The 11,125-nt window shown below is 36.8% G+C and overlaps 1 protein-coding gene across 1 annotated transcript; it reads left to right on the top strand.

Moving 5' to 3' along the window:
* Window positions 1-6,408: 6,408 nt before the first annotated feature.
* Window positions 6,409-10,147, top strand: nptx1l (neuronal pentraxin 1 like). The gene is made up of 5 exons (XM_027141339.2): window positions 6,409-6,933; window positions 7,408-7,618; window positions 7,974-8,218; window positions 8,585-8,764; window positions 9,430-10,147. The coding sequence occupies exons 1-5, from the start codon at window positions 6,502-6,504 to the stop codon at window positions 9,649-9,651; spliced, it is 1,290 nt and encodes a 429-aa protein (XP_026997140.1). The 5' UTR covers window positions 6,409-6,501; the 3' UTR covers window positions 9,652-10,147.
* The last annotated feature ends 978 nt before the right edge of the window (window positions 10,148-11,125 follow it).

Genomic DNA, 11,125 nt, shown 5'->3' with positions numbered 1-11,125 from the left:
GACAGGAGTGGAACCTGATGTGCTTCTGTAGCCCATCTGCCTTAAGGTTTGATATGCATTCTGAGATGTTTTTCTCCTCACAACACTTGTAATGAACAATTATTTGTGTTACTGTAGATTTCATGTCAAAACTGCCACTCTCCTTCTCACTGTTTTTTTATTATTATTTTTTGCTCTATGTAAACACTAGAAACTCAGAAGTACAAGTCTAAAAATCTTGTGTTGTCAAAGTTTTTCCTTTTTTTTTTAACTTTAGATGAGATTTCTGTCTTCTGTTCAGTCAATGAAAGACATCGTCATTATTCTTCAACACAATATATCACACAATTTTTGTTATGTTACTTTCAGACTTATCAACAGTGCTACAGATATATAAATACTGTCTCATATACATCTAATATATACCTGTTGACTGTTTCTGATAAGGTTGATCATAGCATAAAATTATGTTTTATTGTAGAATTGAAGAAAAACTGTTGCCATATTTATACCTCATATTCATCCCATAGTTCAGGTACATTACCATAGGTTCATTCATGTATGTATTTATTCAGTATAAGTTCAGTAACCTCTTTATTCTGTTCAGGGTTCTAGTCAGGCTGAATACACCCTGAATGAGACAGCAGTCCATTGCAGTACAGCTACAACTCATGTTATATAATTCTATAACCAGTACATTTACCCAATTAAACCACTATATAGTGAAAAACACTAAATTCATTATATCGCTATAATCCTTAAGTTCTCCCACATGTGAACAGCAGGAATAATCTATACATTATAACACAACTTTTTTTTATACAGTATGTTGTTTGTATATTATACTATAAAATATAGCAAATGCTAAAATAGTTGTATCATTTTATTTTTTTCATTTTTTTTTCTTCTTTTTCCTAAGCGCACAGAATGGATGAATTATGTTGTCTCTACAGTATTGAGAGTATGTGAGTGGTTCTAAAGAAAGGACACAAAAGGAAGGTCATTTATTTCAAAGTGTTGTGGAAATGGCAGTATCTTTATGTCATCTCATTAAAAGCTTCCCTGTGTATGCGGATACTGTTCCTTGGACGTTCTCTCTTCTGTCATCATGAATATTCTAATAAAAAGTGTTCATGTGACATTTCTCTGTGGGGGATCGAGCTGTTGAACAATTCTTTGCAGGGGATCATTTTAATAAGATGAGTTTAATTTTATGTAAAATCTTTGATAAAAAAAATGATAAAATGGTCATACATGCCATCAGAGCTACTCGTACACTTTCGGTTTTAATGTAGTTGTTAATGCTAATGGAAAGGTGCTAAATACTTCCTGTTCACCTGTTTATTTGTGCACATATGTTATCACTGTGCATTAGCATATAGTAACATGCTTTAAACTGACTTTTCTACATGATTAGCATACATAATGGTGTAAGATTGAAATAGTATTAAATGTCTAGAACATCCTGTAGATAAACTTAACAGGCTACGGAGATCGCGTTTAATCTTACTGCAGATGTGTTACAATGCTGTAAAGTATTACCACATCTAACGTTACTGCATATCAATGTTCTATTTTTTTCTTACTATTCCTTATTTCTATTCATTTCATTTGAATTTAGTTATTTATATGCACAGGACGAGTAGCCTTGGTTTTCAATTCACTGTAAGGTAAATATCACATAGAACTGTGTATGTGACAAATAAAATCTTAAATCTTGAAGTATTAAGAAAGACCATTAGGCACTGACTCTTTCCATTTCTCAACACTTCAGTGACCTGCTTTCTGTGCCTTTGGGGAATATTCTTTCATGAATAATAGACGGGTTTTGCCTTTACGCGATGCTGAGGATGTGGACAGGACGAGGTAAGGGCCCAATGGATCCACCAGCTTTCTTACACCTTACTTTAAACTGCTAAAACACAGCAGGAGCAAAGAGGGTTATTTACACAATGCCACTACCAGTTTTTGTGTAAGGTCCTTGAATTATTGACAATTCAGGCATGTTGTGAAATTGCTGCATTTCAACTAATGCAAGAACGTATCAAAGAAGAGCCTTTTCTTTCACCACCAGCTTTGTCACCGAGATAAAAGTCTTTCTAAGAGTGCAAAATTCATAAAGGCTAATGATCCTCAATATTGCATATGGAGGATGTATTGCTGCTGGTTCATGTCTTTTACAAGCTATCTTTGTAGGCAGTTGACAGCCTGCCTGCAAAGAGCAATGTAGAGAACCACATGAATACATCTGTATGAATCTGATTCATCGTACTGCAGCTGTGGAAGCAATGGTAAATTTCTAACAATTTTTTTTTAAAATCAAATCCTTACTCAATGAACGTCTGAAGTGATAGAATGATAAGAGTCTGTCTCTGCAGCATGTTTGTGCCTCACATCCTGGATTCTGGATTGCATGCATGCTTATAGGAATGCGGAGAGAAATAATGACACATCAGCACTGCAGGAAAGAGAGAGGTAGACAACCGAGCCAAAGACATATGAGATCAATTTAAGGTGACAGTCTAGTGCAGAGTAATGTGATGAAATTTATAACCTTTAGTGAAACATATGGGAGACCGAGGGAAAATATATTCATCTTGAAAATCTTGGGGGAAAAGTAAAAGTAGAAGAAAGACAGAGGGACAGAAGGGGGAAATGGCCACCTAGGGAATGATGAAGCCTGGAGCTTAATTAGCTGTACACAGAGATATTTCTCATAGCACAGTGCATAGGGGCTGGCATTTGAATCTGTCCCATCAGAGAGTAGCCCTGATTGGTGTGGCGACCTCCAGGTTCTTAAATTCATCCTACAGCAAGAAGTTAGGAACAGCTGCAGCCCCGGAGCCCTGGAGGCAAGCTTTAATTGGGTTTATCTACTCTAATAGAGCCACAAAGCTTATTCCTGGCAGCATCAGGGCTGAGAGTGTGGTGCTCTAATGGCTGTAAAGAACGATCCAATGAAGGAGCCCAAAGAAGAAATAAGAGAGTGCAGCCTGAGATGTTGCATGGTGACTATAGAAGACAGGCATGGGAAAATTCACCATATTTCAGTCAGCAGTTTCTGCTCCCTGTACAAACCTTTCAGCCAGAACCAATTTGAAAGTGATTGAAGACATATTAATGCTTGGCACAGTAAAGCCTTTTAATTCCTGGATACAGAATGTAAAGTTCTAAAAAAAAAATAAATCATCCCATGCGGTAATCAGTAGCATGTGTCTAAAATAATGAATACATACATATTATGTAATACATATAATTAACATAATAATTAGCTGAAAACTTACTGGCTTTAACTTTGTAATCCAGATGCATAGAGTAGAGAATCAAGGAAGATATCAGGAAGCTATAAGGGAGAGAGAGAGAGAGAGAGAGAGAGAGAGAGAGAGAGAGAGAGAGAGAGAGAGAGAGAGAGAGCGATGAGAGAGAGAGAGAGAGAGAGAGAGAGAGAGAGAGAGAGAGAGAGAGAGAGAGAGCGACGAGAGAGAGAGAGACATCGACGAGAGAGAGCGAGAGAGAGAGAGAGATGGGGAGAGGGATATATATATATATAAATAGTAATAGTAATAGTAATAGTAAAAGTTTATCTTTTGGGTGTATCTCGATCAGAAGTAAAGTTATAGTTATTTAAAAGGTTGTTTACTCCCAAATGAAAAAAGGAGAGGAAAGATCATTCAAAGATTTCCACTCACTCTGCCACACAGGCACATTTGTCAGTTTGGTGTCTGATTACAAACTAAATTGATGTCTGTTTATCCGCAGAAAAACTTGATCATAGCATGACATTTATTGTGCGAGAAAATCAGACTTTCAGACTTAGCTAGTAAGGCTTCAAACACATGGCAAGTGTTTTATCATAGAATTATTTATCTTACTTTGGTGTCTCACCAGAGTTCAACCATCCACAGTGACATATGATGGACTTTCACAGGCCACCAAAGCAGCATATAGTCATTGAACTTTGGTGTATCTGAACGTTTTGCTATATTAATTGAAAATCAAATGCCATCAGGTGGGAAAAAGTAAACAGACACGAAGAGATCCCTGGTTGTTAGAAATGTCCATCTCTCTGCAGCAGTGAATCTGCCAAAGTTCTGCCAGTGTACCTTGAACAGCACCACTCTCATGCTATTAGTGCTTACAACATAAGCAGTGATCTAATAAGAATGATAAAAGGTCTTCTACTCTTCAGTAGTGTTGTACAGTACATGGCTCCCCATGGATGGGCTCCTGTTTTGTAAGTTAGACAGCATTCAGACCTCTTCTACAAATAACGTTCAACCTCTGAGAGCTTAGATCCACTTAATGACCCATGATGCAGACCTTTATAGCTATTGCATTCTCCGCTGTTTACATATATGCATAAAGAAGCACTTTCAGGACTTAAACTGAACTTAATTTTATCTCCAGGAGGAACACAGTGTAATAGTTGAGCAGGTGGGCAGCCAGTTAATATTCTTGATCCAATGTGTTGCAAATGATACAGCTTGTACATTCTGTCTCAAATTAAATGTTGGATTATGTCTGGATTTTTGAGGTATACTATATGATATAATAGGCTCATAAATAACTGGATGATTTTCTGAACACTGGTTTGAAAAAAAAACACAAAAACATTGAAGCCCCAGTTGCATTATTACATCTTCCTTTAAATGTATAAATGTCTCACCTATACAATGTAAATACAAATGAATACAGTATGCACGTGGAATTTGTAGGCAATAAAACTCTACAGGGTGCGCTGTTATAGGGAGTTTATTATTGACGGGGTCATGTTAAATGATATTGCTACTCAGAAGTTAACTTTTTTCAATATGTTCAGATTTTTATTCATTTTTTAATTTTTTCCCTTATCCCACAGCAATTTGTCCAGGGTGAAAATATTAGTATTATTTAAAGAATGTAATGTCATGTGTTTTATTTGTTGTATCCTGATGTTGTCAGGATACAACAGCACAGACAATAGAGACTCCTTCCAACAAATCCTAAACAAATGCTTCTTCAAAGAAATCTTTATCATGTCATTGATTACACATTTTTAATCAGTCTTTGTGGAGCGTCAATGAAACGATGATATATTAAAACTATGTGATTAATGCTGTTCTAGAAAATGAATCAGTGTCTTCTTACCAATAAGAACTGAGTATTTCTGTACTAACACTAATGGATGCTTAAATGTTATGGAATTTTCTGTCATTTATCAAAGAGCTGCCACTTTCATTTGGATTTTGTCAGATGACATTTAATGCAGGTTCTCAGTAAAGGAACGGTTCTTGTATCATCCCGTAACTGCCTTCAATGACTATCAGTCAAGAATAACAGGTACTGCAGTTTAACTATACACTGTTACATACAGTGTGTTACATTCGTTCAGTGTTTTTTATTGAGCCTGCTTATTAAAAACCTCTTTAAATGTAACCCTAATCTGATCCTGATTATTAATTCAGTGCCTGATCTGCCTGATCTGCTATATCATTTATCTGAACCTAATGCATCTAATTAATCTCAACATAAACATTACATTGTCTAATAAATATATATGTGGCTTTGTAGTGATACATTAGTGTATACAACCCTGGCTGCAATCACAAAACCCTTCAGAGATCATAATTATGAAACAAAATATCTCAGAAAATCTATCATCTCTTCACATCCGTTGTTTTTTTTTTTTTTTTAATTTCAGGAAGTCTCTCTTATGCTTTTGTACTCTAACAAAGCACCGAGGAAGGATAGCAGATAGAAAGCTTACTTGTTTATGTGAGTGTGTGTACTCATGTATCTGATGGCTAGTTGTATTTTAACCCAATAAAATGTTATATGGGTTAGCATTAATCCTCTGCAGGCTGAATAATCAACTCGACCATATGCTAACAGTTTTTTTTTTTTTTATCAGCTGTTTGGAATCAATACAAATGTGATCGTGCATTTATAGGTTATTAGTTAATTAATGTTATTACAGTTCTCTCATAGCTTACAGGGTCTTTTCACGTTAATAAAGTGGACAAAAGGTGCTTGAATTAATAAAATAACAGATACCTGTATGGTCTCAAAATGAATCTCATGCAACTTTGGGAAGTGCGTCGCAGAAAAAAAAGTTTTATTTGAATTTCCAAATGAATAACTTCTAAATAAAAATCATAACCACTCCAGATGGAATTTGTTTTCATTTATTTTGTAAAAAAGAATATGATCTCGACAAAAAAAAAAAATACACCCTGGTTTTTAGCACTTTTTAGCATCCAAATGACTTTATTGGTATGAAACCGTAGGACACTGAACGTTAATAACGGTTTCCCTTATTGTAATGATATGCTTTCCACCTGAAGGCGGGTAGTCGAGCTCGACGCTGATTCGTCGAAGGCTTCCTCCCCGTTTATGACGTAAACAAACCTGTTCGCCGCAGACCGAGCGCTATATAAACGCGGCGCGCGCCCTAAATCGGATTACACACAGTGAACAGCTCCACGGTGCTGAAACCTTTCGGCACACTAGAAGACTAAACACGCACGCGCGCACACACACAACATGGAGGCCAGAGCTAGAGGAATCCACTGGAAACTTTTTGCACTTTATTGCTTGTTGGTTAATGCCTTTGCCCAAGATTTCGGTCCGACGCAGTTTATCTGCACGTCCGTGCCCAAAGACGTGGACATTTGCACGGCCACGCTGCAGAACAGTGTGCCCGGTGAGGAGCTTAGAGCCACAGTCATGCAACTCAGGGAGACGGTGCTCCAGCAGAAGGAAACCATCGTATACCAGAAGGAGACCATCAGAGAGCTCACGGCTAAACTGGCGCGCTGTGAGAGTCAGCGCGCACCCGAGGCTGGAGGAGGAGGAAGGCGGAAGGAAACGGGTTCTAAAAACACCATGGGGGATGTGTCGAGGGGTCCTAGTGAGACACTCGCACAACTCTCGCAGACTTTGCAGAATCTAAAGCAAAGACTAGAAAACCTGGAGGTATTAGAAGAATGTTTTAATTTAAGTGAATTTGTACTGCGGGAAAATATAACTTATTAAGTGCAATAGTGCAACAAATAGTACATTATAGAGTTTATAGAACTTGTTTTGAATATTTAGGATTTATTTATTACTTTACGTAGAATTATCCATAAGTTGTTCTGTAGTATATGATTCAGAAGGTTGGTAGGCAGCTGGCTCTTTTATCCAGTGCCACAGACTCTGTAAACTTTACTGAATGCAAAAGCTTACAAAAAAAACACCAAAAACCAAAAAACAACATTACTCCAAATTTTGGCTATATCTGTCCACCTGAAAACAAAGGTCTAATTATACACTCTGCAGCCAAAAACCCTTACAGAAGTTGCTTTTGCAGTGTGTGTGTGTGTGTGTGTGTGTGTGTGTGTGTGTGTGTGTGTGTGTGTGTGTGTGTGTGTGTGTGTGTGTGTTTCTGACGCATTTTGTCCTCCGTAGCAATTCAGCCGAAGTAACGGCTCGGCACCAGCAAACAGTTTAAAGGATCTGCTGCAGAGCAAAATTGACGACCTAGAGCGCCAGGTCCTGGCCCGCGTCAACGCCGTGGAGGAAGAAGGCAGACCGGCCGCGCGCAACGAGAGCGCGCAGCGCGGGCAAGTCGAGGCTACGCTTACATCTCTGCACCAGCGCCTCAGCGACCTGGAGAAAGGTGAACGCGCACATCTGTTTACGAGAATCGGGTTATCACTTAAGTCAGATTATATGTTCATCTGTATAGGATCGATGCCCCCCCCCCCCCCCCCCTGCACTTATGGCTGCATCATAAGCAAATGATACTGTGTTATAAGAAACCAATGGGACGTCGGGAATGTCGCAGGAGCTGTCAGTGATGAGGTGGAAGAGGGAGAGAGGAAGGAGGAGGGGTGTTATGAGGAGCTGCATTGCTTTGCATATCTGAGTCCACCTTTATACTTCAGTGGAGAGTTGTAGAAATCAGATTTTCCGTTCATGTCAGTATCAAAAAGGGAAAACAGAAGTTTAATAAAGATTTTTTTAACCCACAGGTCAAAAGGAATCCAGACCACTGGACAAATTTCAGTTGACATTCCCCCTGAGGACCAATTACATGTATGCTAAAGTGAAAAAGAGCCTGCCGGAGATGTATGCCTTCACCGTGTGTATGTGGATTAAATCTAATGCATCGCCTGGAGTGGGAACACCATTCTCATATGCAGTCCCTGGTCAGGCCAATGAGTTAGTTCTTATTGAGTGGGGAAACAATCCAATGGAGATCCTTGTTAATGACAAGGTACAGAGTTTATGAACAATGTCTTAGATTGCTATGCATATTTTTCTTTCAAAGATGTTTATTATGTTTATTTTAATTAGATATTGATCATTATGGTATTTTCTGCATTATAATTAAGTGCATTTTGTTTTCAAGAACTGATTTAGTACTTCTGAGGCCCACACTTGTATAATCAGATACATACATTTTAAAGCTATTAATAACTGAAATTAAAAACTGTTAAAGAATCATGTCAGTAATTTTCCATTTAATATTTGTATATTAAATATTATGAGAGGCATGTGTTTTTTTTACTGCTCCCTTATTAAATATATTCTATATAGTAATTTGATTATATGTATTTATTTCAATGTTCCTTTGATTTAGGTTGCAAAGCTGCCTTTTCTCATTAATGATGGAAAATGGCATCACATCTGTGTTACGTGGACGACACGTGATGGAGTGTGGGATGCTTTCCAAGATGGCGTGTTGAGAGGAAGCGGGGAGAATCTGGCACCATATCATCCAATTAAACCACAAGGCATGCTTATATTAGGACAAGAACAGGTAGGAAAATTTTCTTTAACCTTCTTGCATTAAAGAAAGATATGAAATCTGTAGAAATCTGAATGTTTGTAGTAGTAGCAATACAAAGAAATATAGATGGTGCATCAAATTTGTTACATCAAATACAGAAAATGTTTTTCAAAACAAACAAACAAACAGACAAATAAATAAATAAATCGTTCACAGGGCAAGTATTAAAATAACAGAAACAGACAATAGACAATATGTCATGGGGATAATAAATCTTCACTTTTCTGTCCAGTCATCTTTAAAATCCTATTTTAAACATGGCATCAGTTCACTATTCTGACCAAGGAATTTCAATAACATGAACAGTTTATGCAATTCTCTGAAATCCCTTTCTATTCTGACCTAGTAAAAGCCCTGCGTCTAATCTCTGCACTGATGAGCTGCTTTCATTGGTTCTTGCTTAAAAAATGACAGTCACTGAACTACAGTCAGTTTTTTTCTATATATGTTTCGAGCCTGCTTCAATATTTTATGCTTAGACTGAGATCCACAGTCTGATGACTGTTTAGGTTTTGAAACTGCCATTAATTAGAAAGCAGTTATATATTATAACATTTTTTTAAGCGAGCTTTTATAAGGAATTACAAAAGTCCTTGTCAATTTAATAACGATTAATTAATGTTTATCATCAACAGGACACGCTTGGCGGTGGGTTTGATGCTACTCAGGCATTTGTGGGCGACATGGCAAATTTTAACATCTGGGACCGAAAACTGACTGTAGTAGAGATTTATAATCTGGCAACATGCAGCAGCAAAGCACAAGTGGGTAATGTTTTCTCCTGGCTGGAGTCCAGCATTGAGATCTATGGTGGAGTATCAAAATGGACATTTGAAGCTTGCCACCAACTGAACTGAGCAATATGGGAATTATAACGCTAACAAGAAATCTCGTTCATCATCATATATCATTTAAAAGCTAAGGAGATGACCATGGCAAAAAAATATCACCTGGATTTTTTTTTCTTATTGTTGAAAATTCTTGTGAACATTTGAGAATTTTTTTTTGTCTGTGAAAAGAAATACTTACCCAATTTTTTTTTTTTTTTTTTTGGATTTCGAAACCGGAGACACACTTGAAACGGTTTGTATTTAAATTTTTTAAATACCTGACAACTTTGCATTATTTCCTACATTTTTCCTGATCTTCTGGGCAAGTGCTGTCTTATTGAACAGTTACTTAAAACAAATTGGCAAAGGTGTCTGATTCTTATTATATGATTTATAATTAGTGCACAAAGCCAGGTAGATTTGCATTAAATTTTTGATGTCACATTACCTACTTTTCCATACAAGAATAGCACTGGCATTTTTCACTGTGAACAGTAAAGGGGATCTAAAGTAAAAAAAAGAAAAAAAAAAGAATGTAAAATCAAGAACAAAAGTAAATAATTTTTTTTTCCCTTGTGAGTTTTCTTTCCATGTTGTGTGTGTATGCGATTGTGTGTGTGTGTGTGCATGTGCGTGGAAAGCCTTGGAGTTGCCAACATTTTACAAACCTGTGTGCCTTTGGGCTGTTAAAAAAATCTTAAAGGTCATTCTTTAATATTTGCATTATTTAATATTTGCAAGTACTTGTACATGTGTGTTGATTTCCTTGTGTAATTAATGATTCTAAAAGCTATATTGATTATTGTCATAACACTACATTTAGCAGTCATTGCACATTTGAAGCAAATTGTCTAAAAGCACATGTGTTTCTATTTTGTAAGGAATGTTCTTTACAGGAAAACAGCATGATAGTCTTAAATACAACAGCAGCATCAACAATCAAATCCGCTTTTCCTATTCTCTTTTTGGGTTCAGATTTTATACTGTATTGTTCTATGCTAAAAGCATGGCAGCACTAAAATATGAAGAAAAAAAACAATCTAATGTTTGTAATAAAATTGTGATACCTAAATCAACTAAATTGTATTTATTTATGACTCCATGGTGTCTGTTTTGTAATACACTAGGAGGTATTTTTAGTTAAATATCCAAAAGTACTTTTACAGTCAGTGCTTGAATACACTTACAGAACGCTTGCACACATCCTCATTTAGGCAATTATCTAATCAGTCAATCATGTGGAAGGTTTGAGTAAAAATCATTTGAGTTTTGATCTCCTGGGTATTTCATACACAACAGTTTCTAGACTTTACACAAAGTGATGAAACAAACAAACAAACAAAGAAAATCGCAGCGAGAGGACGTTATGAAGACTAAGACTAAGACTAAGACCGGTTTGAGCTCACAAGGAGGCTACGGTAAATCTGATAACCAGTCTTTACAAACATGGTGAGCAGAAAAGCACCTCAGGATGCATAAAATGTCAGACGGGTGACAATAT

Source organism: Tachysurus fulvidraco, chromosome 15 (assembly GCF_022655615.1).
Source record: "Tachysurus fulvidraco isolate hzauxx_2018 chromosome 15, HZAU_PFXX_2.0, whole genome shotgun sequence".
Taxonomy (NCBI): Eukaryota; Metazoa; Chordata; class Actinopteri; order Siluriformes; family Bagridae; genus Tachysurus; species Tachysurus fulvidraco.
The sequence above is the reverse complement of the archived record's forward strand: the minus strand, read 5'-3'. Positions and strand labels throughout refer to the sequence as shown.